We start from the raw sequence: 23335 nt of genomic DNA on the forward strand, positions 1-23335 counted from the left end.
GGAAGCTCCCTTTGAAGCCCCGTTCCAAGCCCCCACCAAAGGTGGCTCTGCGTGCGTCACACGGGCTTTGAACAGCGGCCTCAGCTCGAGGCACTGCACAGAGACACTAATTAAACAACGGCCCTGTCATCACCAGCCCCACTGGAGCAAACTGCTGGTGACACGACACACGTGCTCCAAGCAAAGAGCACGAACCAGCCACAAAAACAACCAGCCCTGCCACGGGGCTGGGGGGGGGACTGCCAGCTCATTGGTGTGTTTAAATCTATTTGTTATCAGCACTGGGGTGGGTGGAAAGAGCCCTGACACTGGGGACCCCAAAGTGACAATGCAGAGTTGCAGAAGGTCAGTGTAGGGCTGGAGGAACAAACGTGTTTCAGCACAGGCCATTATAAATTGAAAAAAGCAAGCGCCAGTCCCCTCTGTGTGGCTACAAGGGTTCTCTTGGAACTGTCTTCGTCAAGAAATACAGAAAGCACAGTGTAATAAATGTTATTCGAAACCCCAACCTTTCTCCTTGGCTTTAGTGTTGGCTGCTGATAAGAGACTGATGAAATATCTCCAGTCTTCTGTCAATGTATTGCTTTCACTTAAGAGATAGAAAACAAATACATTAAAAAAGAAAGATGCCAGGGATAAATATTTTAGTAATCTCAGTCGTAAACCTGTCATATTACAAGGATTACAGTCCATTAGGATTGTATAAAATCCAGGGAAAAGCTTGTAATTCAGCCATATCTCGGTGACAAAAACCTCCTAATGTGTTTTAGGAATCCCTATTTGCTAATATTGAAAACATCCTTGAGAGCTACTTGTAACAGGGCTAGTTTGGGAAAAAACAGCTTAAATCCACCAGTCACTGAAGTCTCATCCTCCTCTTTGTGCAGCCCATGGGGATGGGCAGTGTGGGAGCAGCTTCCTTTGCAGGGGCTTTTCCTGACACCTCACTCTTTGTTTTGGAAGCTCCTTGCTCTGGTGTTGAGAGCAGAGGTTGGTGCTGGCTGAACAGCAGCTGCCATGGGCTCGCTGGGCCACCTGTGCCAGACCTGGCACACAGCACCATCCCCTGCACAGGACAGAGCCACCAAGGGTTATCTGCAGCAGCAGCAGGGCTGGAGGTACAAGGGGCAATAAATCAGCCCCAAGGTTTTCTGCTACATAAAGAAATTTTTCCTCTTCCAAAAATATCCGCCTGGCAGTCTGGGAGTGACTGCTAGAGGAGATTTACTAAAACGGTACACACTGAAAAAGAAAAAAAAAATAAATCTGACAGGCCTTCCTGAAGGCTAATTTGAAGACCTTCCCTCTAGGAAGCTGAGTTTCTGACAGAGCTATCACTATACACACGGATGTTTTGTTCCAGCACAGGGACTCACTAATTAACTTTCATTCCACTGGGCCGAGAAACCACTCTGAGGGGAGAGAAGCCATGGACAGCACTGGAGAGTCAAACACCAGGCAGGGCTGCTGGAAATCCTACCTGTATCAGCAGCTAGGCAGAAGCTCTGGTAGCTACAGCTGGAATTAACTACCTGATGGCAAATGTTCATTAAGTTTGTCCTTGAAGCAGAGCAAAGTCAGACTGAAATCTGGAAACTGGGTCACTGAGTGTGATACTCCTTATCAGAGGCATTATCATATTTGGTTATGCACTGACTGATCAGTGCCATGGCACTGCCTTGAGATGTGGTCTGCTCAGAACAAGGAATTAATTAAAACTGAAGCTAACTGCTCCTGATAGTTATGATGCAGGAAAAGACTATTACCTGCTGAAAAACGAAGATGGATAACTGCAACATTAGACAAAATTTATAGCAAAACATCATTTAAAGAAACAGAATGCAATTCGAAATAAGACTTTAGCTCATTATTTCAATAATTCATGTCTCTTTCAAAGTTAAAAGGAAACCTGGTCTTCAAAATGTTACTTGCAGCACATACTCAAACTAACGATAATACAGCGATATGAGAGTCGCATTTTCAAATGTTCATTTATTTCCCAACACAGCTGCAAAGTGTGCCTATTTAGTCATGATATAATAGGATATTTTGGTTCTGAATAATTGGACTTGAGCAAACAAGAGAGTCAAAGGGGAAAAAAAGGACTAAGAATTCAGAATTTCCTAGATTTTACCCATGCTCAGAGACTGAGGACGCGAACTCCATGTGGATTTTTAAAAGCTCTTCTGCACGTCCTCTCCAAATTACTGTGTCTATGCAAATTGTCAGCTCTCATCTACACTGATTTGAATGAAATTGGGTGTAAGGCAGCTCAGAATTAATTCCAGCAAGATACTTTCACTGTTCTTCTTACGAGTTTCATGTTCTGTGAAGTCACTTTGAAAGCAAAGACGCTGCAAGTCCCATCAGGATCTTGTACTTCCAGAGGTCACAGATGAGGTTTCATCAAGCCAATAGTGACAGAGAGAACTCATCAGCCTGCGGAGGGTATTTGAGAGCTGCTGGAATTCCTGCACTCATACACCCTGGCTCTGCCCTGCAACCCTCACCCTGCTCTCCTTGCATTGTTGGTCTTTTAGATGGCATCATAGCAGAGAACTCCAACTGGAACAGAAGCAGGAGAGAAAATAAGCTCTGCTGTCCTCAACATGCCACATCCCTGTAACACTACCACCACTCACTTCTGGGAGACAAAGAGAGAAACTGGGATCGCTTTGCCATATCCCACGCCATGCCAAGCAAGTGACAGTTCTGGGGACATAGAGCAGGGTGCCAGCAAGGCTCTGAGGAAAGGGCACTTCAGTGCTGCTGCTTTGAAAGAAACATTAACAGAAAGAAGAAATTCTCTGTACCATCCTGGAAAAGCAATGCCAACAAGGTCTGGGGGAGGCCACGCGCAGAAACGAAGATGAGTTACCCGCAGCTCTCTCGTCCTGGCACACAGAAGCCATGGATTAGGTGGAATCCCATGAAGTTTATTCACTTTTTATACCAATCCTCAAGTTCTGTAATGCATTCCTTCATAGTTTTTCTGGGAGTATCCAAATCTCATTTCCCTAAACATAGAAAACTCCCACTTTTGCATGTTCTTCCCTGCCCAGAAATTTGCAAGCCTCATTCTCATTTTTATCCCTGAAGAGCTCCCCACACCATCTCCAGTCCTTGTTCATCATTTGTCTCTCCTTCCTGGTCTTTTCCTTTTAGCATTCACCCAATAAAAACATTCTATTTATTTATAAGCAAGGAACTTCTCAGAACCCTAATTTCTTTCTGGCTTATTTAGAATTCCTGTCAGAGATTTTGGCTGTTGCCACTGGCACAAATGAGAGCTTCTTCAAACGTCTGTGAGCTGATGTGAAAGCAGCGCCTCCCAAAATCAGCTCCGGGACTGGAAGAACAGAAAAAGGCTTTTACTCCAGAGCCCTGAATTGCAAAGCTGCTATTGCTAGGAACTGCCCCTGGATTTCACTGGGCACTCAGGATAGCTCAGGTTCACTGCACAGAAGTTGATTTTGAGACACTGGGGAATACTGCAAAGCTGTTTTAAGCCATGTGGCTTTGCTCAGCAAGAGGTGTTTGGAAATCAAAGGGTGTCATATACATATTTGCTTCTGGTCTGCACAATAAATTATTTATTACGTCTATTTCTCATTTCAGGATTCCTAGACAGGTAGTTAAAAATATGTGAAATGATTTATTCAAGGTTGGGAACACTTTCAGCATCCATAAGAGATCTCAAAATAAGCCATATTACTTCCAGAACATACTTTGTTTTTGTAAAACTTCTGAATGATATAATAAATCTCCTCGAAACCAGACATGTATAATTGATTTTATAAATTTCCCACAGAAACAGGAGACACCCTTTATTTTTAAACCCTGAGAGGCACCACAGCTATTAGCTTTCTTAAGGGAATAAAGCTCCCCAAAATTGGCTCAACTAACCAAAAATTCTGCTCTGTGATTTGCTGTACCTGAGCTCACCTACCACACACAGGTCTCTCCCTGTCACTGCTGCAGTTCCCTCTTCCCAGGCAGATCTGTATCTCCTGAGCCACAGGATGTTCTTGAGGGCTTTGTATCCACTGAAGCATTCCCTGGGCTGTCTCCACTTGGCATAGCACAGAAAAGGAGCTGTTCTAATGCTATTGTCCAATCCCTCCTGCATCGTTACCAGATCATTAAAAACAGGAGCTTGCCATGCAGTTACTAATTAGTGCTTAGTAAAGGTAAGTACAACTCCTGACAGCGCAAGGTAGTGCATAATTTACCTAAGATAAAAGGAAGGGCGTACTCAGTGTACACAAAGGAACAGAGGGGAGATGGCACTGTATCTATTATGGATAAGCATTTTGTTGTTCTGAAATTATTGTCACTTCACCAAATTCACCTTTCCCTTTATAAACCTATTTTTAAATTCCCTGTAACTAAGTAGAAGAACTCTAGACTTGAGTTCTGCTTCAGAACCATGTATTAATATCAGAATACAAACAGCATCTACATTATTAATTCAATTCTGACATACAAGTAGAAGGCTTTTGGGATTCCAAGGGTATCTGGTATGGTGTTTATCTGTGTTACTGTGATGTACTTGATGAACTTAGTCTGATTTGTTGAGGTTTATATTGAAGACAGTAATCCTGAAGAAGAGTGCTATTTTTGATAACATTTTCCAAGTTGTCTCTGTCAAACAGTAGGGTACACATTCATACATTTTTCTAAATGATCTTTGAAATATTTGAAAATATTTCTCATTTTAAAAAGATGTATTGACATATTGAAAGGAAAACCCCCGGTATGCAGTTCCTCACTTCCTACAGCTGCTGGTTCTGACGAGCAGAGCAATCAGCTCACGGCTCTTTCAGCCCTTCACTGGTAACATTCAACACCAGAAAGCCCCCATGCAAATCCCACTCCCAACTCTGCAGTCTCCACCCTGAGATGTTCTTTTTCCATTACCCAATTTCAGGAGCTCCTCAACACCAAGGGAACAGCACCACAAATAAGCAACTGGCTCTGGCTGCAAAGTCAGGGAGGTGCTGGAAAACACTCTAAAAGCATTGCCCACGAACTTGAAAGAAAAAAAAATTCCCAACCCCATAATCCAAACAAAATGCACTCAGGTGCCAACCGCCATCAGATCCTGTCTGGGCTCAGCTCTCTCCCCTAATGGCTCCATTTGCAAGGTGTGCGTGGGTGACTGGCACACAGCGAGGTGTCGTTTTCCACCTGGGCGCAGCACCATTTTCCTCTTCCCCAGTCTATATTAGGATTTGAGGCAATCAGTTCTTTTGGCTTAATAGCTTCAGTTTTCAGCTCCAAAGGAATACAGAGCAATTCTGACAGGTACTGAAGTCCAATTTATTGGAACTGAAATATATACATTTGTCTTCTCTCTCCGTTTATGTCTATTTTTTGACCTCAAGCCAACCCTTCCATAGGAACCACACAGATTTAGTGCTCACTTGCTGAGTTCTGCAGGGCAGCTGGCCAGGTTTTAATTCCCCAAACAGCTGATAACATTCTGCACAGATTAAATGATTGTGGCACAGGTACCCAGCCTCTGCTTGTACACTGGCCAAGCCAAAGAGAAGCCCAACATCTGAACAACTTGCTCCCGTTTCATCCTGTAAGAAATACTGATTGCCAATAAGAGGGGAAAAAAAGAGACAGGTACATCAAACAATTTCCTCTAAATCTCAGACCTTTAAACTGTAATTGTTGTGAAGGAAGAGCAATGCATCTTTCAAGGATTTTGAATGCTGCCTCCTCTGCAGCATCATTGGACAAATGTGACTCTAAACTCCTGTTCTCTGAATACCCACGGGCTATGAATGGCCCAGCTGAGTTTACAACAGCAATAAAGAACAGACTTTCAAACTGAGTGTGGACTGATGTACACAGCAGAGTGAAAAATAAACACACTAAAGCTGCTACATAATTCTGTCAAGCATATGGTTAAGTTGTGATTTTATTTAGAAAACAGATTGTAAGAGTGAAGTGATGACAGCTGAGTCTATATTGGTCAGTCATAAATAAGAGAGGATTCTAATCGAGCTGGGCTTGTTACTGATCGTATGCTGCCACACAGATTTAGTGAGAGCTAATCACTCAGAAAATAGAGCTTTTAAAACACATTTTGCAGTGTGTTTAAAAACTCATTTTCAACTTTGTATTGCTCAGTTGAAAAATCCATGATTACTGCACCTAACTTTTAAGAGAGTCGTGGGGGAGTTACATTTACGGGCTCAATTAGACTTTCTAGCTCCTTTTAGACAAAATGAATCCCTCTTGCATTGCAAAGAAACCCTGACACGAAGCACCACACAGCCCCCAGCCTTCCTCTGCAGCAGTTCTTGCACAAGCATCAGTGAGTGGCTGCCAGAGCCATTCCCTGCTCAGGCTGACAGCCTGACCCTCCCAGGGAACGCTCCATGGGACGTCCCTTCATTGCCAAGGTTCAAATTGAAGTGATGGCTGTGACTTTTCTTTTGTATTTCTAATGCCAGGGAGAAATTTCACACCTCTTAGACTGTCACGCAGCCCCAGGTAGAACGCTGCAGTCCCCAGAAATGTCTACAAAAACAAAATATAGCCTCTCTTTTCATAAACCCCTCACAGCTGGAGCTTTAAGGAGAGGAAACCTGACTCAAAAGCAGCAGCTCTGCAGTTTCAGCACCACCTCACCCATCCCTGGGAGCTTGGGCAGGCAGTCCTGTCAGTCGGACTCAGTCCTGTGCTCCAGGAATGTGTGTGAGCAGGAGGGTGGTGACCACCCTGCGACTCCGCAGTGGAGCCAGCTCTGCCCAGTGTGAGCTCCACTCAGTCTGGCCCAAACCTGCACTGCAACCCCTGCACGGGCTGCTTCTGGAAGAAGCCTTCACTAGCACAGCATCTCTGAGCCCCCTTTCTCCACTCTGTCCCTGCTCTTGGGACCCCAGCCCTAGGAGAAAGCAGTTTGTTATTTGCTCTCACTTTGGAGAATATGTATGATTGATAACAGCTTTATCAGTTCACATCTGAGCTCTGCTGAAGTACTTCAGTCCACAGAGGAGAAACAAAGCCTCAAAAAATGGTGGCACAGTAGGGCGGTCTTAATGAAAACATGTATTATGAAATACAACAAATTGCTGCATTTATTCCCAGTCCAGCTCAGGCCACTACAGCTCATTGCTCCAAATGGCTTTAACGTGGTGCAGTTAGGGAGCAAGATGATGCCTCAACTTCTACTTTGTCTGTTGCTGTTCCATTATCTTTTTTTTAATCTTTTATCACTGTTATCAAATTTGAGACTAATGAACCTGAGTTCTTTTTCTTGTTTGCTTCTTTTCCATACAGATGGGGCTTGGGAGGGTCAGAAACTGAAGGTTTTGTATCCTTTCTGTATCAGCCACAAAGCCCTGCCTGCTCTGTCAACATTCCTGCCTGCGTGGCACATACAACATGGACAGCCTGTCACTGCTGCTACACGTGCTGGATCAAAGGTGGATTAAATGCTCATTTTGGTTATTAACCTGGTATTCCAATTGGTATTCACAGGGATCTGAAAATGGAACAAATGCAATGAGTGCGTTGCATTTCTTTGTTTGTTTCCACTGCCAGAGCAGGAGAAGCTGTGCTGGAATCTGTCCCTGGCCCACACCAAGATCTCAGTGTGTGGTACGTGCCTATTACTGAAAACCATTATCCAAGAGGAGACAAACAACTGATAATTACCAGGCTTTACATGCCCATTAGGTTAAGTATTCTTGAAAGTATATTCGTCTGCCATCACATTTGCATTCTGATAGCAGATGAGAGAAATTGGATATTAAATCTATTGGCTCCCTCAGAGGGCAAACAGAGCAAGAGAGTCTATTAAATCACAAAAGGAGAAAAAATTCCTCCCTCGCTGTTCCCCTGTATTGTCTGACCTATCTTCAAACCCTGCCCATGTGTTTAATACAGCAAACGGGGCTGTGAGATCCCAGTACCACTGATCAACTCTCCTGTAGACACCGGGCAATTCAGCCTCACTTTTCTTTCTTGCTTCAGCTCACTTGACTGCAAAATGCAGTCACTGATTTTATCTTTAGGTTTCATAGTCTTTTACAAAAAAATCTATCTTGTAAGTGCAAAACTCCTTTTGATCTATTTTTTTTCTGCCTTAGCATTTACTCAGTTTTAAACAATACAAATCATCAGATAACCCCATACTCATCATTTCTAGTTTTTCCAAAGCCTCCTGGCACATTCAGCAGCATATTCAGGGAGTCCTCCAAGGAACATCAGCTTTGACTACTGAAGTTTCTTGTCAGCACCTCTAGGAACGAATTCTACATACATGCAGTTTGTTTTGTTTTGGGGTTTTTTTTTCAAGTGACATCCAGAGCCATCAGGAGACGTCCCTGGCATGGTTTCAGAGTTACCAGTCCCTGACTTTCATGTGGTATTGCAGCCACCTGTGGAAACGAACACCCATCAGTGACGAGCTGTGATCCGAATGACTTCCTGCATCCTCGCCCTGCTCAGGGAGATGTCAGTCACTGTCAGACTGTGACAGTGCCAGCGGTGCACAAAGGACTCGCATTCCATTGGAGCTGTTTATTTCAGGCTGGTACAAAATGCCTCACCAGAGCAGAGAGCTCTGTTTCACCTGAGCCGTCTTTGCAGGCTCCAGCACACCCAGCTCAGCTGCTGGAAAAAGCCAGGTCTGCCACACTGTGAAAATGAGAAGTTTGCCATAATTGAAAAAGATTTTGCCAATACTGTCTTAAGAAACAAATGTACAGTCAATCTCTTGGTGCCTCTCAGAGAGATGAAAAAAGCACATTACACCCAGCCGCTTTCTGTCTGACAAGGCCAGAGCAATCTCTGCCAAGTGCCATCCTTACAAGCCCTTCCTAAGATAGTGGAGGAAGAAAAACAAACATTGAGTCTGTTCAGAGCAGTTCCAAGAGTGCCTGGCTGGCTTGAAAACACAAACAAAAACCTGAACACAGCCAGAGGAGCACAGAACATCAAGGATTGTTTTCGTGCTCAAATGCACTCGTTCATGTTCAGAGGCTGAAGTGAAAGACTGTCACCCAGACAATGACTTCATACATTGCTTGTGGCTTTGAGTAGCCCCTGGAAGCATCCTTCACAGCATCTATATGTAGTTCTGGAAGCAGTTCCACAGGGACTGAGCCACTTGTTCTGAAGAAGTGGCTCCAGAAAATTCAGTCTGTTCACAGTGGCCAGCTCCTACACCCAGTGACAAGCAGCCACCAGCCACACAGACAGCTCTACACACGTGACAGCTTTTCAGGTGACACTGGCTGTTCTCTACAGCTGCATCAACATCTGGAAATCAACATCTGTAAACACTGTCAGAGCTCGTTAGAGTTACTGTCAAACTGGCCTGATTTTTAAATCAAACTGATAAATAATAATACACAGCAAGAAACAAAGGCACATGAAGCCCACTGTAGGTGGGACAGAGTGAAGGAGGATGAGATCAGCTGCAAGGAGGCTGCTGTCTATGTGAACTTCCACTTGGTTATTATTTATCAGAGAACAGCCCTCAGTCCTGTACTCAAAGTGCCTGAGAACACTCAGTACAAAAGCTTTGGTAACTCACTCCTCTCAAAATTAATCTGAGCCACTGGAGTCATAATTACACTGTCATAATGAAGAGGGAAAAAACTCTTCTAACAACTAAATTCTTGTTGTAAATTGCATTTTGAAAGCGGTAATTCCCTCTGAAGTAGGCATTATCATGTCCTACTGCCCACATCAGTTCATTATGGTGCCTCTGCTCTCCCAGTGGAGCCCTGGCTTGGTAAATGAATGTTTTGGGATGATATTGCCAACTTGGGACTTATTACTTAATTGAATATGGAAACATTTAGGCCATTAGCATACATTTAGAAGTGTCTTATTTCACAGATGTTAATTTATCTTGGGGAATGCCCTTCTTTCTTCCCTCCTCCTTTTTCAATTCTTTCCCTGCAGCCAACTTATTTATTCAGCCAGGTCCTAGTTCAGCCATTTGCAAGCCTGTGGTGAACAGCTTACTATTTTAAAACCTTCCCAAACTGAGATTTGAAATCTATTTTCCAAAAAGTGCACAGCCAAGCACTTCCTATCTTCCCTCAGAGCTGAAAAGTATCACCAGCTCTAGGTGATTAAGAAAGCCTAAACATCTCTAGCTAAATAATGAGATTTTTCAGGCATTCCAAGTTGTTTTATCCACCTAATTATTACAAGATCTCAAAGCCATGCATAAAACTTTTTTCTGCAGATATCTCACTTTGGGAATTTTTAACTAATATATTCCCTCTAACAAAAGGGTCAAGAAGGTAGAATAATAGAATAAAGGAAATCCCCACCATTCCTTCCTTGTTAAGAGATACTGGGAAACTTACAGTAAATTCCTGAAACTTGCCAACCTGCACAGGACCCTGCATGCCCCAAAGTAAGCTCCCAGTCACTGCAGAGGTGTTGGGTCCTAGAGCTTGGTTTCTTTACCACGTTTCAGTGAGGACTGAACATCTGTATGGTCACAAACAAGCTGCTTTTTGAGAGCTTTTTGTAGGCTTTGAAAATTAATCAAAACCACCAGAACACTCGCACTGGATCCAGTGCTACAGCCCAGCCCCTTCAGGCAGCCCCTGTCTGCGTGGAGGGGGAGATCCCAGCTTTGCCCCTTCTCTCTGTGCCTCCCCTGGCCCAAGAGCATCACCCTGCAGTGCTGAGTCTGGCTCCCAAAGGAGCTGTTTCTGCTTCTCCAGCCCCCGTGCCAGAGCTGGGAATGGGCCTGGAGGAGAGGCTGCATTACCACAAGGAGGTGTTTCAGCCCAAGAGAGCCAGGACAAATGAAAGAGGCCCATACAACAGCTGCTCTTGCTGAAACTCTGTCACAAGTTTATGTTGTTCCTTGCAGCAGCTTTGGTGTTTATTCTCTTGGCTGCAGCTCCTTTCTCTCTCAGCAACGCACACACCCACAGCTCCCCTCCTTCCCCCTCCCACTGAAGGGCTGATGGTTATTTAAACACCTCTCTGAACTACAGTGGGAGCATTCAAAATTGGCTCTCTCCTTCTGGGTTCAAATTTCTCCACAAACAATGGCTTCAGCTACTGATGACTGACATTTTTCTTTCAGGGTTTACAGACTGCTCCAAACTACAGACTGGCAAAGCAATTACTGTCTCAGCTAAATCTAGAATGCAGACATGGTTTAGAAAGGGTCTCTCAACATAGCATTAATTTATTTTTATTTGATAAATCAAAGTCAGTTAGCACTTCTAGCTGCAGAGGGAAAAAAAGCCTTCATAGATGAGCTCTAAAAGTTCAGAATCCTATCCCTGAAATAAAATAATAAATAAAGCAAACAAGCAAGGAAAAACCCAGCAGGTGATTTAAAGCCATTTTCAGTATCTGTTAGCCTGAGTAATGAATACCTACAATAGACAATTCCTCAAAAGGATGACAATCCTCAAACCCAAACCCTTCAGAGCTTTCAGGCATTAGATCTAAAGGTTTATGAAGAGGTATCTCTTTGTTGATAAGCCTTTACACAGCACAATGCACCAGAGTTCACCAGGCACAGCTGAGGAAGGAACAGGTAGACCACAATTAAAAATAAGTAGGGAAATAAAGTGTCCCTCCATTACTTCAGAGCAGATGTCTGTCCTGCTTACATCAGCCAAGTGCACAACCACAGGGACAGGTCAGAGAGCCACTCAAGTGGCTACAGCAGATTTTGTGAGCTCAATTCTCTGACTTTAGTGCAGCCAAGCACAGCCACTCGCACAGGCTGAGGTTTGTGCCCAGCACTGCTCACGTGGCACCAAACCCAGCACGCTGTCATCGTTGGAACACGGCAGAATTGCCCTCTTGTTCCTGGAGAACAGGAGAATGTAACAGCCTTTACTCTAAGAGCACTCAACAAACAACTGATGCAAACAAAACAGTGCTCGGGTTTGGACGCAGGCTCTAGATGTGTCACCTTCCAACGCTGAACACAAACTCTACCCTGTACTATTGCCACTAAATATGTACATAAGGGGATCACTGATCCTGGGTTTCAGAAATGAAGCTCCTAAGGACACCCACCGTGGATTATACGCTGCACTAAGTGCTCAAGGGCCACATCAGTTTGGCCAATGATGTCCAACATGCGCAGTTCTGGTATCCTGAAGGCAAAACTTCTGCATTGGCAGCCAGGGTTCAGTTTCACCATTTTGTGATAGATTTAGATCAGATTCTATCTACTATAATACAGATCAATGACTCTGTGCAATGAACTATCTACCCTAGGTTATTTATTGTTGGTATTCTCTGTGATGCGGGTGAAGAGATCAACCAGCACCAACACTGATTCTGTAGCAGCAGCTCCCCTTCCCTCCACTCCCATAGGAATTCCAAGCCATGGGAAGGGGGTGTGGATGTAGCAGCCTGGAAAAAGAGAGGTGACAAACACTACAGAGCAGTAAGCTGGGAAATAGAACCAGCACTGAGGGGTGCAAAGGCAGGAGACAGAGGTGCAGCTAATCAGGGAGTCAGGGCTCACTGCAGGACACGGTGCTGTGGTGTGAGACACTGCTCAGGGCTGTGAACACCGGGCAGGACAGGCTCCAGGAGGGACCAGCAGAGAGAAAACTGTTCTGAAAAGTGACTGATGCTGTGCAAACTGGCATCTGATAAAGTGACAAGATAATTTATTACCACGGCTTTACACACAGATGTTACAAGGATCTGTCAGATCTGTTTAAGTAAAAACCTTAAAAATCTAAAAGAATTCAGATTTGCCATTAGAAGTGGGAAACTAACATTCCTATTTTTTTGTGATCAAAAATACACTTTGAGATTGCCTGATGCATTTCATATGTGTGTTCATCCTGGATAAATGTTACCCTTAAAAAATGTGAAAGCAGCACTGAAAAGTCAAATTATTTCAATAATTTCAAATCAAACATTACTTTCCCTCCCATTAAATGTCTTATTCCTCAGTGTACTTAGCCTTTATTTTTAAAAGTACTTTGGAAACAGGAAAAATCCTTACCTGGATGAGATTTCATGTTTTACTAGAATATCAGAGGAAGAGAAAGGAAGTTCTTTGACCCAAAGTTTTACAAGAATGTTCTACATGCTCAGGCACCAAAATATAGATAAAAAGAGAGCTCCTGAACTTGTCAGCAGTAACTAGGAAAGTGCAAGGAACTGGAATGGACATGTTCATCATGTGCTGGATGTGTAATCCCCCGGTGCTGATACAACAGTGAGAAATCCTCGCGCAGATCAAACAGCTCTGGGGCAGTGTGTGCACAGCAGAGCCCTGTGTGTTATCTCAAGCCCCAGTGTTTGACGCCTCGTTATCTGTGCTCGCACACCTCCAGCCACTGCCCTTGGCCAGCCCCTCCCTCCTGCCCGCTCCCCTCCATCAGCCAGCCGGGATTGGAGTGCATCCTGCTGACATCTCCACAATCAGGGCCAAGTGTGATGGATGGCAGGAGCAGCACCTGCAAACACGGCAGCTCACACCCTGTCAGTGCCAATCACCCTTACCATCCGTCTTGCCTTTACCCAGCAGGCCCTGACAGCCCTCTTTCATATTGCTCCATTTCTTACTACAAAGGAGCTGCTAATGTGTTCTCCACTGAGAACTAAGCACTTCCGTGGGAAGAAAATAAACACTCAGACACCAATTCCATAAACTGGGGGATTTTTAGTACCCCAAACCTCCCCATTTCTAAACAAAACACCACCAACAACAAATCAAACTTAATTATAGCTGGGAAATACAGGTTAAGTTGACTTTCTGCTAATGTTCTTCAGCTCCCTAAATTAATGAGTTATATTGAAAAAATAGTTTTCCCTGGCTAAATCTTACAGTGTCTCCAGAATGCAGCAGAACAATAATTCTGAAGTGCTAGATCAGCAAGCCAGAAGTGCAATCCCAACCAGCGCAGCTTCAGTGTCAGAGGGCTCCCATTCCTGTAAGGTTTGTAGTTTCCAAGTGATCAGGAGCGGAACGGAGGCAAACGGAGCCCTTGCAGCAGGACAAGCAAAATAGACCTGTCCAGTCTCTGCCTGCGAGACTGGGGCAGCGACCCTGCAGCGCAGGGACCCCGAGGGCAGGCAGTCACCCCAGTGCCTGCTAGCAGAGCACCCATGCACTGCTCACACTGCTTCAATCCATCGGTGGCCCAACCACGCCTTGCCCAGGCTGGATCAGGCTCTGCGATGGATTTGAGAGGAGGATAAGAGGCCTTGGAGTGCAACTGCAGCTCCTGGGTCCTGCTGCAAGGCAATAAACCAGAAATAACAGCCGGCTGCAAAGGCCACTCATGTGAGTAATGGTTTGCTGGATCTGTCTCTCGGTTTTCTGACACCGGCTCAGTCAACGTGAGTTGATTCTCAAGGCAGAGGATGTTAACTGGAATAATTTTAACAGAAGGAACTATTTTCTTCTTACTATAATCTGCAAGTGCAACAGGAGGTAATAGAGTGCCCTAGAAGTCAATAGTTCTTAAGCACTTGTCTCCACACTGCCACTGACAATTTTGGGCCATTAGCAAGTCACTTAGGAAAGCAGGAAAGCTATTTTGCCACCCATAAGATGGAGAAAATTATATTTGCTTGACTACCTCATAAACAGGCTATGAAAGTTAATTCCTGCTCATACAGTGTGCTGAACACAGCAGAAAACCCAGGAGCCTGCTGGAGAAGCCTTTCCCCTGGCAGCAGCAGAGGGGTGATTTCCCCTCAGCCCTGCTGCAGGAAGGCCAGCGCTGTGCCAGCTCACATTGGCAGAGAACATTTATTATGATGAAGCAATGAAGACACAGGACTTTCACCTTCTTAGGTTACAGTGCCTAACTCCTGCTTACCTCAACCTCATTTTTACATCAGGACTGAGCAGTGAAAACGCTGAAATGTAGAGGTTGTATTTCAGAAGAAACAGAGATATTTTAGTTTTCTCATAGGTTTTAAACTGGCCAAAGTAGGCCACGAGATCAGTTAGAAGGGGGGGGGAAAGTCATTTATGAGAAGATTTTAGAAGCTGTTCAAACCAGGATGTGGAAGGAGCTGTTTAATCGACAGAACCAGAGCTATAGAAGGAAGAGTAAAAGATGTACAATAGGGCTCTTCTCAGTCTGGCAGAGGAGCTACAAACTCAGGGTTGGGGTACCATGAAACAGCCACATCATCTACAGCCTAGGGAAAAGCCCATCTCATCACAGAGTTTATGTGGCTGGTAACCTTCCTGATCACCACTTACTCCCTGATTGTTTCTGCTACTTAAATATGATTTGGTTCAGCACTAAGAATAAGAGTTGATTTAGCCCAGCACCAGAAGAACACACAAACAATTTGATAAAATGCCAGTCTTGTTCAGATTTCCTTGCTGTATAAATTGAGTGCTAATGATCTCCACTCTGCTCCCCTCATGTACTTATGCAGCCCTTTTCATGTTTGCTGGATTATTATCGATTGACTGTTAGATAAAACAGCAAATAAGAGAAGTTCATGTACCATAAACTCTAGGGGCCTTTTGGGGAAAATTTTCCCAATTATCAATAAGCACTGCTTATTCACTACCACAATTTCACTCCAGTCCCTGTATTCCCACACTTATCATCAGAAAGAAGATATTAAAAATACCAGAGGGAAATCACAAAGCCTCTCCATCGTTTATAAAACTGGTACCTACAGATGTCCAACCCCCAACTCAGGTTTACAAACGAAGAAATAGCAGAGAGTTTATAAAAAAAACCCCTTACTTTCCCCAACTATTTGAGGTTTACAAGCTTCTGTTACAACCTTCAGTCATTTCCTCACACAGGATTCACTAAATATAATTACAAATTGAATAACTGTAAAAAAAAAAAAAAAAAGCTGCTGCTTTTTTCACTCATGAATATTTCTAGGGCTGACACTCAGTAGCTTAAGGCAATTCTAGCTCTATAATTTCTTTGCTGATTCATCTCCAGAAATAGGAAAACAAATTTAAAAGGCTGCAAGCAGAAAGTATCAATCCTGTTGACTTTAAAACAAAATAGAAGGTTATGTTTATTAGGCCCAGCAAAGCCTAAAAAAAGCTAATAAAAACCAGAACTGTACCTACAGTGTGGATTCAGAAAACTCCTGTTCCTAACTTTGGGAAACACTGGCACCCCTGCACAAATTGACTGTAATGTCTGTAACAGCACAGAGTTAATAACCAGCAGGAACTGCTGCAAACAGGAATTGGAATTGTGTAACAGCAGAGCTCTGAGGCCTGAACTGCTGAAAGCATTTGGAAGGACTGACGTGAAATTATGCTTCGTGTTTTCCTTTCTCAGCAAAACACTTCAAATAAAGTTCTCACTGTAGTTTCAGTTTCCAATATGTGTATCATGAAATTGGAGCAAAAAAAGCAAAACACAACAGACTGGGATATTTTCTATGAACTTCAGGAACTTTCAGCACCCATGATGGGAAGGAAGAGCCTTCAGCCTTCCCTGGCCAGCAGCACATGGGAAGGTGAGAAGAAGGTGAAAAAGGGGAAGCAAGTGCTGAATGAAGCTGAGAAATTACTCCGTTTCCAAAGGCCCAGTGCTCCAGTTGAAGCTTTCAACCTACAGCAATATTCCATATTTACCCACCATCTATATTTTATCTCCTTCCTTTCCTCTCTCTCACACCCATACAGAGTCAAGACAAATATTTTTAATTTCCCTAGCTCATTAAAAAACAAAACCTAGACCTTGGCTCTTATGGTCCAACTCTTTCACGAAATTAAAAGCAGTCCATCAGTTTCATGTTCACTCCTCTAAATCTTCCCTTGTGCAGAACAACAGCACAAGATAAAAACCAAAGGTACCTTTCCCAACATCTTTTAGTACTCAGCAGTTTCTAGAAGGCTCCCCTTGAAGAAAATTTCCTGTTAGAAAGGGGATAAGGTTTACTCTGAACATAATAGTTCTGAAACCAAAAATATTCAGTAGTGATGAGTAATTTTTTACTTTTGGCTGTTTTGCATGTCTGTTTCTTCTGTTCTGACCCGTATATCCTATATTTTCCATCTGTTCAAGCCGTAATTTCCAGTCCACTGGAGCAAAAGCAATGGTAAAAGCATTTTGCCAGCAGCCCCTGGCCTCACTTTATGAATGCAGTTCCAAATCTTGCTGCCACTCAAGGCAGAACTTTGAAATAAAAATTAATACAATTTTTCTCATAAAAGTTACGTTGGGGGAGGGGAGAAGGGACCTTTTCCTCTATCAGAGAGGAGATCAGAATGAGAAGAGACCAGATGGATGGAGAACACATCATGGAGGGATGAACACAGCACAGTTCTGACCAAAAAACCCAACGAAAAAGCCTTAGGGATGCTGTAACCAGATCAAAGAGAGGAATGGCTCCCTGGAAGCACAGTTAAACAATGTTATAACTACTCTGGACTGCAGCAGGTTAGAGCCTGACAGCCAGGTTCTCTCAGAAAAGCAGGTCAAGAGAAATCAAAACTCAAGAAAGCAACACGAGTAACAGCAAGAAGTTACAAAAGTTTGTTTTTAAAAGGTAACAGCAAAGTGCTGTTTTTAAGACAAGAGTGCCACACTTTTCATTTTGAGCTGATATTCGCTCCCTATTTTTAGCTTATTTTTTGTTTTATGATCCCTTAGATCTCAAAATAAAAAGCTACAATTCAAACACATCTTTTCCTTTTTGTTTCAGAAAATTCATTTTAGAAGCCTTCTTTAAAAGTTCAGGTGCTGAGTTTTCATCCTAATTTAAACAAAGCAAGGTTTGTGAAAATTTAATAAACCTACATGTAACATAATTATCATGGTTGTAACTAGCTCTTCTTCTAATGGATTACAGCTCATGGAAATAGAGATGCTTTGAAGTGAGATTTCCAGGACTCTACATTTACAGAGTAAAAACAATAAACATTTTTACCTTAATTCTCTTTTAGATTAAAAAAATTGGTTTTAATATAAACATTATATTTTCAAATTCAAAAAACCACCTAGTTTCAAATGTAGTAGAAGTTCCCGTGTCTGCTGATGCGATCCCTTCTAAGTCATCAGTATAGACAATAAAGATATCCCAAGATATCCCTGAACACTTGCTATGAGGAACTTGGATTGTTGAAATCAGCACTCAGGAAACAATTTAAATCTTAGATTGACTCAGAAAATGAGAAACTGATGCAGCGAGGAGAGGTGTTTGTCCTCCACCAGATGAAAAAGAAATAATTGCCCTTGAGTCAGCAGCTAAGTGCTGTGGTTACTCAGTTTATATTTATCACACACCTGCAAAAGAAAAATGTCCTGATTTTAGGGCAAACCATTTCCCCCACAAATCCCCTGCAAACCTTCCTGGGGAAGGGGAGGGGAAAAAAAATTACTCTGTTAAGCTCTTACTACTTAGGTGAGCGGTGTCACCTCTGAGTTACTCCTTGCTCCAGGCCAAGGCAGACATCCAAGTTCAACAATGTTCCATTTATGGCCTTGCCCCATTTTAAGCCCTGAAATGTGAGATGTGTAACCACCAGAGAAAGGAGTTTCATCTCAAGTCACAGCAGGGTGTGATTTCTTAGGTGGCAGCTCCCAGCACCTCCAGTGCTCAGCACAGCTGTTTTATGAACACAGTTCCAGATGTGTGCTACTTGAAGAGGGGAGGTCACTGCTCCCTCCCACAATGCACATGCTCTTTGAGAGGAATGTTTGGGGAGCTTTGGCAACACCCACCATTTCTAGGACAAACACCTAAGACAAATCAGCTTATCCCCAGAAGCCAGAGTCTGACATTTACCTCCAGCTCAGGAAGAGGTGGCACAAGCCATTGCTAAGGGATAAAAGAACGGAACCATCTCTGCACACACGGATTTCCACACACCAGCCACACAACCCTCGTCTGCAGTGCTGGAGCACAGGGCAAGCTTGGAAAGACGACAGCTGGACAGCAGCCCCCCTTGCAGGCACCACACATCTGCTCTGTGTGCCCCAGCCCAGCCCTTGCTGGTCCTCCTTGTACTGCACTGGTGTAACACCTCAGTGCTTGGGCAGGATGAGGTGAATCCATGTGGCACTTGATGTTACATTCATGCACCAACCAACCCCTCCTCAGGGAGTTTCTCATTGTCAGCAATTGTTTTGGTCTATCAATAATTGTTAGGAACCTCAAACATCCCGTAATACAGAACCAGGCTCACAACAAGCTGGGGAGAGAAGCTGAAGCATGTGAATCCTACTTAGATAACCAATTCTTGCTCATTTCCTATAAATAACTGCAGATTTAAGCTTCATTAATCTCAACATGAGTCCAGTGAGAGATTAGGAGAACTGCAAACTCCAGCTCCCAGGACTTCAGATGTTATCTCCTCTTAGTACATAGATATATCCCAGCTCTACCGTTTCAATTTTTGTAAGCATTCCTCGAAGGACAACTTCAAGAAAAGGCCTTTCTCACTCCAGGAGATCACATCTCAGACAATTCATACAAAATCAGACTGAACAACATGAGAAATGCTGAGTCAACCAACTGCAATACAACGTCTGGAGAGCAGCAATGGATGTCAGGCAATTTATACAGAGCAAGTGACTTCCAAGAGCAGAGAAACTGTAAGGTACCAAGGAAACACAAAACAGCCTTACCTCAGTGTGAACTGATCTTCTGTCGAGTTCTTAGCAACAGACACAAGGAAAGTCAAAATGTCCCCTTGCTTGACAGTCTTTGGTGCATACTGGATGACAACGTTATTATCCAACCTCATTTCAGTTAAAGAAGGGGCAGCATGTGTCTGGTAAAGGAAAACACTTCCAATCCTCTGCAGGGGAGGTCCTGACTCATCGATGTCATTGCGCCCCGATCGGATCCCGTTACTTTTCCTCACATCCTCCTTGGCGCATTCCCCTCTCTCATCTCCTGCTTGGATGGAGTAGTACAGCTCCACGGGGCTCCCTTCAGACTTGTCCATCTGTTTCTTACGGCCAGCAACCACCGTGGGGGGGTTGAACCAGCTGGGCAGCAGCTCCAGCTGTGCCACGCAGAGCCCCAGGTCCCCCCCGAGGCGGCAGCTGCCCCGCACCTCGCGCGTCTCGCGGAAGGCGAACACGCGCAGGCAGGGCAGCCGCTCCGAGGGGCTGTACTCGTCCCAGTCCCTGCCCACGATGTAGAACAGCACCTGCACCCTGGGCTTGCTCAGGTAGATCTTGGTGCTCATGATGAAGGCCTTAAGTTTCCAGTTAAAGGAGAACTTGTTAGTAGATCCAAAGGGATTTGAAGACAACATTAAGTCCTGGGGCACTACTTGTTCAATGGAAAAAGGTCCGTAGCTGGCGTTTAACACAGGCGGACTCTTGGATTTGTAGATCAGAAAGGATTCCACTCGGGACTGCAAGCTGGAGTTCCTCATAATATCCTGGTTGGCTTCCTTCAGAAAGAAGGAAACATCCGCGTTGTGGATACGATAGGTCACAGGCAAGTAAGTTGGCAGCAAGGAAAATCTCTGTATGCTCTCCAGGATCCCTCGGCTCTCAGTCACTGTTGAAAGGAAAGGAGAGTTTAAAGGATCAGATCTTCAAGCCATGCTGTGCTATAACCTCACTGACTTTACTGAGGGCATCAACAGTGCTGCAGCCGGGATTAGTGGCAATAAACCCCATCAGTCCATGCAGAGCTGGCCTAGGTAGATGATGATTTATCTAATCAGCTTGGAAAAGAATGGTTTATGACACGTTCTGCATGACAGCCAGATTAAAAGAAGTAGCTTGTGTAGGTTTACACACGCCAAAGGTCACATCTTCACTTGCAAGAGATATTTATCATCAGAGAACAAAATTACCCAGTCAGCAGCAGCAACCCCAGATCACTGCACAGGCACATCTAAACCAATGTGATCATTACAGCAAGCTCCACCTGCACAGGAATCCAAGGCAATGACTTTACACCAAATGCTGCAAATGGACCACTCAGAGCTCACTTCAACCTTTTCAGCACTCTCAGGCAACACATGGACTCTAAAAGGCTTCCTGCACAAGGCTGAATTTCACTTTAAAAACAGTTAGCACAATAACACAATTTACACAACAGCTTCTTTACATCACTCTGGTGCTGAGGACTTCAAAAGGAGCTGTGTTTGCACCCAATTTACAGTCCCTTCTATTTCACTTTACCCATGAGTCGAGGGTTTTTTCTGCAAATCACCATCAGGATTTGTGCCACTGCCGTTGCCTAACCCTACACTGTCCCCTAATACAGCTGCATTATCTGGGGGCTCTACATCACTGCACACAAAGAACATCTCCAGTGACACTGAGCCTCTCCCACTGCAGGGCACCCATTGTAACTGTGCCATCCAGCAATCACCTGAGGCAGGCTATCATGCTAAAGAATAAGCTCTGCATCCTTTCTAGGAACTGTCAGTCCCGAAGAACAAAGACAGATACACTGTTAAAAAATACAGATGCAAACACAGTATCACCTTTCCTGTTTGAACAGCTGACCTTCAGGGTCACATCTTCCACCCTAATTATGAAATAAATTGCCTTTTTTTTTTTTCCCCCACAGCAAATTCAAATCCTTACCCTTATTCAGAAAGGGGACAAAGGCTTACCACAGATGGCATTCAAAGACAACCCAGTTTCTCAAGCTCTAATTCACAAATGCTTTAGTAGTCTTTATTTTTTTGTTTGGCATCTGACCTAAATATTTATGCTCATAAGTACTGTGGTGGCCTAAACTGATGCCAGTTACTCCTAACCACGAATCTTCCATCTAGGTATTGCAATCCACTCTGACCAACATCAGACAAGTCATTTTTCCTGTACTGCTGTTCTATGCCCAAAAAATAAAGGGTATTACTGTTTCTTTCCCCTTCCCCTTTGTCTGTGCAGACTGCAAACATGACACTTATCTTACTATTTATGTAGGAGCAGCATCTAAAATCCAAAGGCTGAGATCATGGTTAGGGTCTCCAGGCCCTAACACAATGCAAAACAATAAACTGAAGTTTAGAAAAAGGAACAAAAGACTTTCTAGACGTAAAGCAAAATCAGCTGACTTCTTTAAAAAAAAATCCAGAAAAACACCTAAAAACCAGCAACAAACCAGAACAAAGTAACGCTGGATAAGAGTGGGCACCACTCAGAAGGAACCAATCCCACAATGAAAGAGGCCAGGAAGAGAGGATTGCAGAAGAGTTTCACAGCTTCACAAAATCCTTCTCCACATCTTTAAAAAGTGAAATTCCTCTTCCAATAAACAACTGCAATAAAACCTCACTTTAAAAAGTTTAATTAAGGTCTACTCAAACCCCAAAGAACTGGAAATAAAATCTATCTGAAGAATCAGGAAAATGGCCCCAGAACACATCAACATATGAGACAGTAAACTGCATGAGCACTAAAAGACTGAAATCCTGTGATTCCCCCAGAGGTGGCAAATTCATCTTAGATCTTACATAAAGATCTTTTTAAATAAAGAGGAAATTGCAGAGCTTTTTTACACACAAAAATACCCTTCATTTTATCCTTAGTCTTTAGAGCATTCAGCTCCCACTCTTCCTCTAGATACTCACTGAGAGCAAATGAAGTTTTTGGAGACCTTTTTCTGGATAATCCTCCAACAAAGATTTCCACCAGCCCCGATGGCTTTGCTGGCACTGAGCTGCAGGGCTGGAGCTCTCCTCTCCAGCCCCGAGGCAGGATCTGTTGTGGTGCTGTTGTACTCAGCTCACCCAGCATACTTCCTTCCCCACCTATTGCCCCATTTATAAATTCCACACTCATTTCATTCTCCTCCCAACATCTTGGCAAAGCACAGCAAGGCATCAAAGAACTTAGAGTATTCCATTCTTTTATTCCCCTTATTTTGCTTGCAGCTCCCTCCCTTGCATTCCACAGGGAGAAGTACATTATTTTTATATTAAAATTAACAGAGTGTTTCACCTCATAATTTTTTAATCATTTATTTTAGTGCTTAAATGTGAGGGATTAAAAACCTTCCCTCTGTATTCCCCATCTCCACAGGACAATGTTCCTCAGATTTTGTAAATCAATGACTCTGAAGAGTAGGAGAGCAACACAAATAGGGGGAAAACAAAAAGAAAAGGTGAACTGCCTATGAAAATAGGAAACAGCCTCACCAGCTGGAGCAGGGTCCATTGGTTTTAAATTTCTGGGCAGTGGCAAACTGGTCCCTCACTGGTGTCCTTCCCCCCACCACCACGCTGTGAACGTGCACTGAATATGAACTGGCTTGTGCTGGAAGCCAGCAGCAGTTTTCCAAACAGCCAAAGGCCAAAATTCTAATAATTTTAAACTTTTATCTGGGGAGAGTTCTAATCAGCACAAACAGAAAAAAAAAAGGGCTCAAAAGCAACACTGAGCTCTGCAGCACCATCTGGATTTTGACCGTGAAA

The 23335-nt window shown here is 43.7% G+C and overlaps 1 protein-coding gene across 1 annotated transcript in view; it reads right to left on the minus strand.

Annotated features, from left to right (window-relative positions):
• Positions 1–23335, minus strand: part of TMEM132D (transmembrane protein 132D) — a 207199-nt gene that overhangs the window by 136251 nt on the left and 47613 nt on the right. Inside the window, exon 2 of the mRNA XM_042034985.1 lies at positions 19569–20457. Within this exon, the coding sequence (XP_041890919.1) occupies positions 19569–20457 (889 nt within the window). The remainder of the gene's footprint in view (positions 1–19568; positions 20458–23335) is intronic.

This window comes from Corvus kubaryi, unplaced genomic scaffold (assembly GCF_017639235.1).
Source record: "Corvus kubaryi isolate FWS band 111438036 unplaced genomic scaffold, C.kubaryi_AGA036_p1.0 37382, whole genome shotgun sequence".
NCBI lineage: Eukaryota > Metazoa > Chordata > Aves > Passeriformes > Corvidae > Corvus > Corvus kubaryi.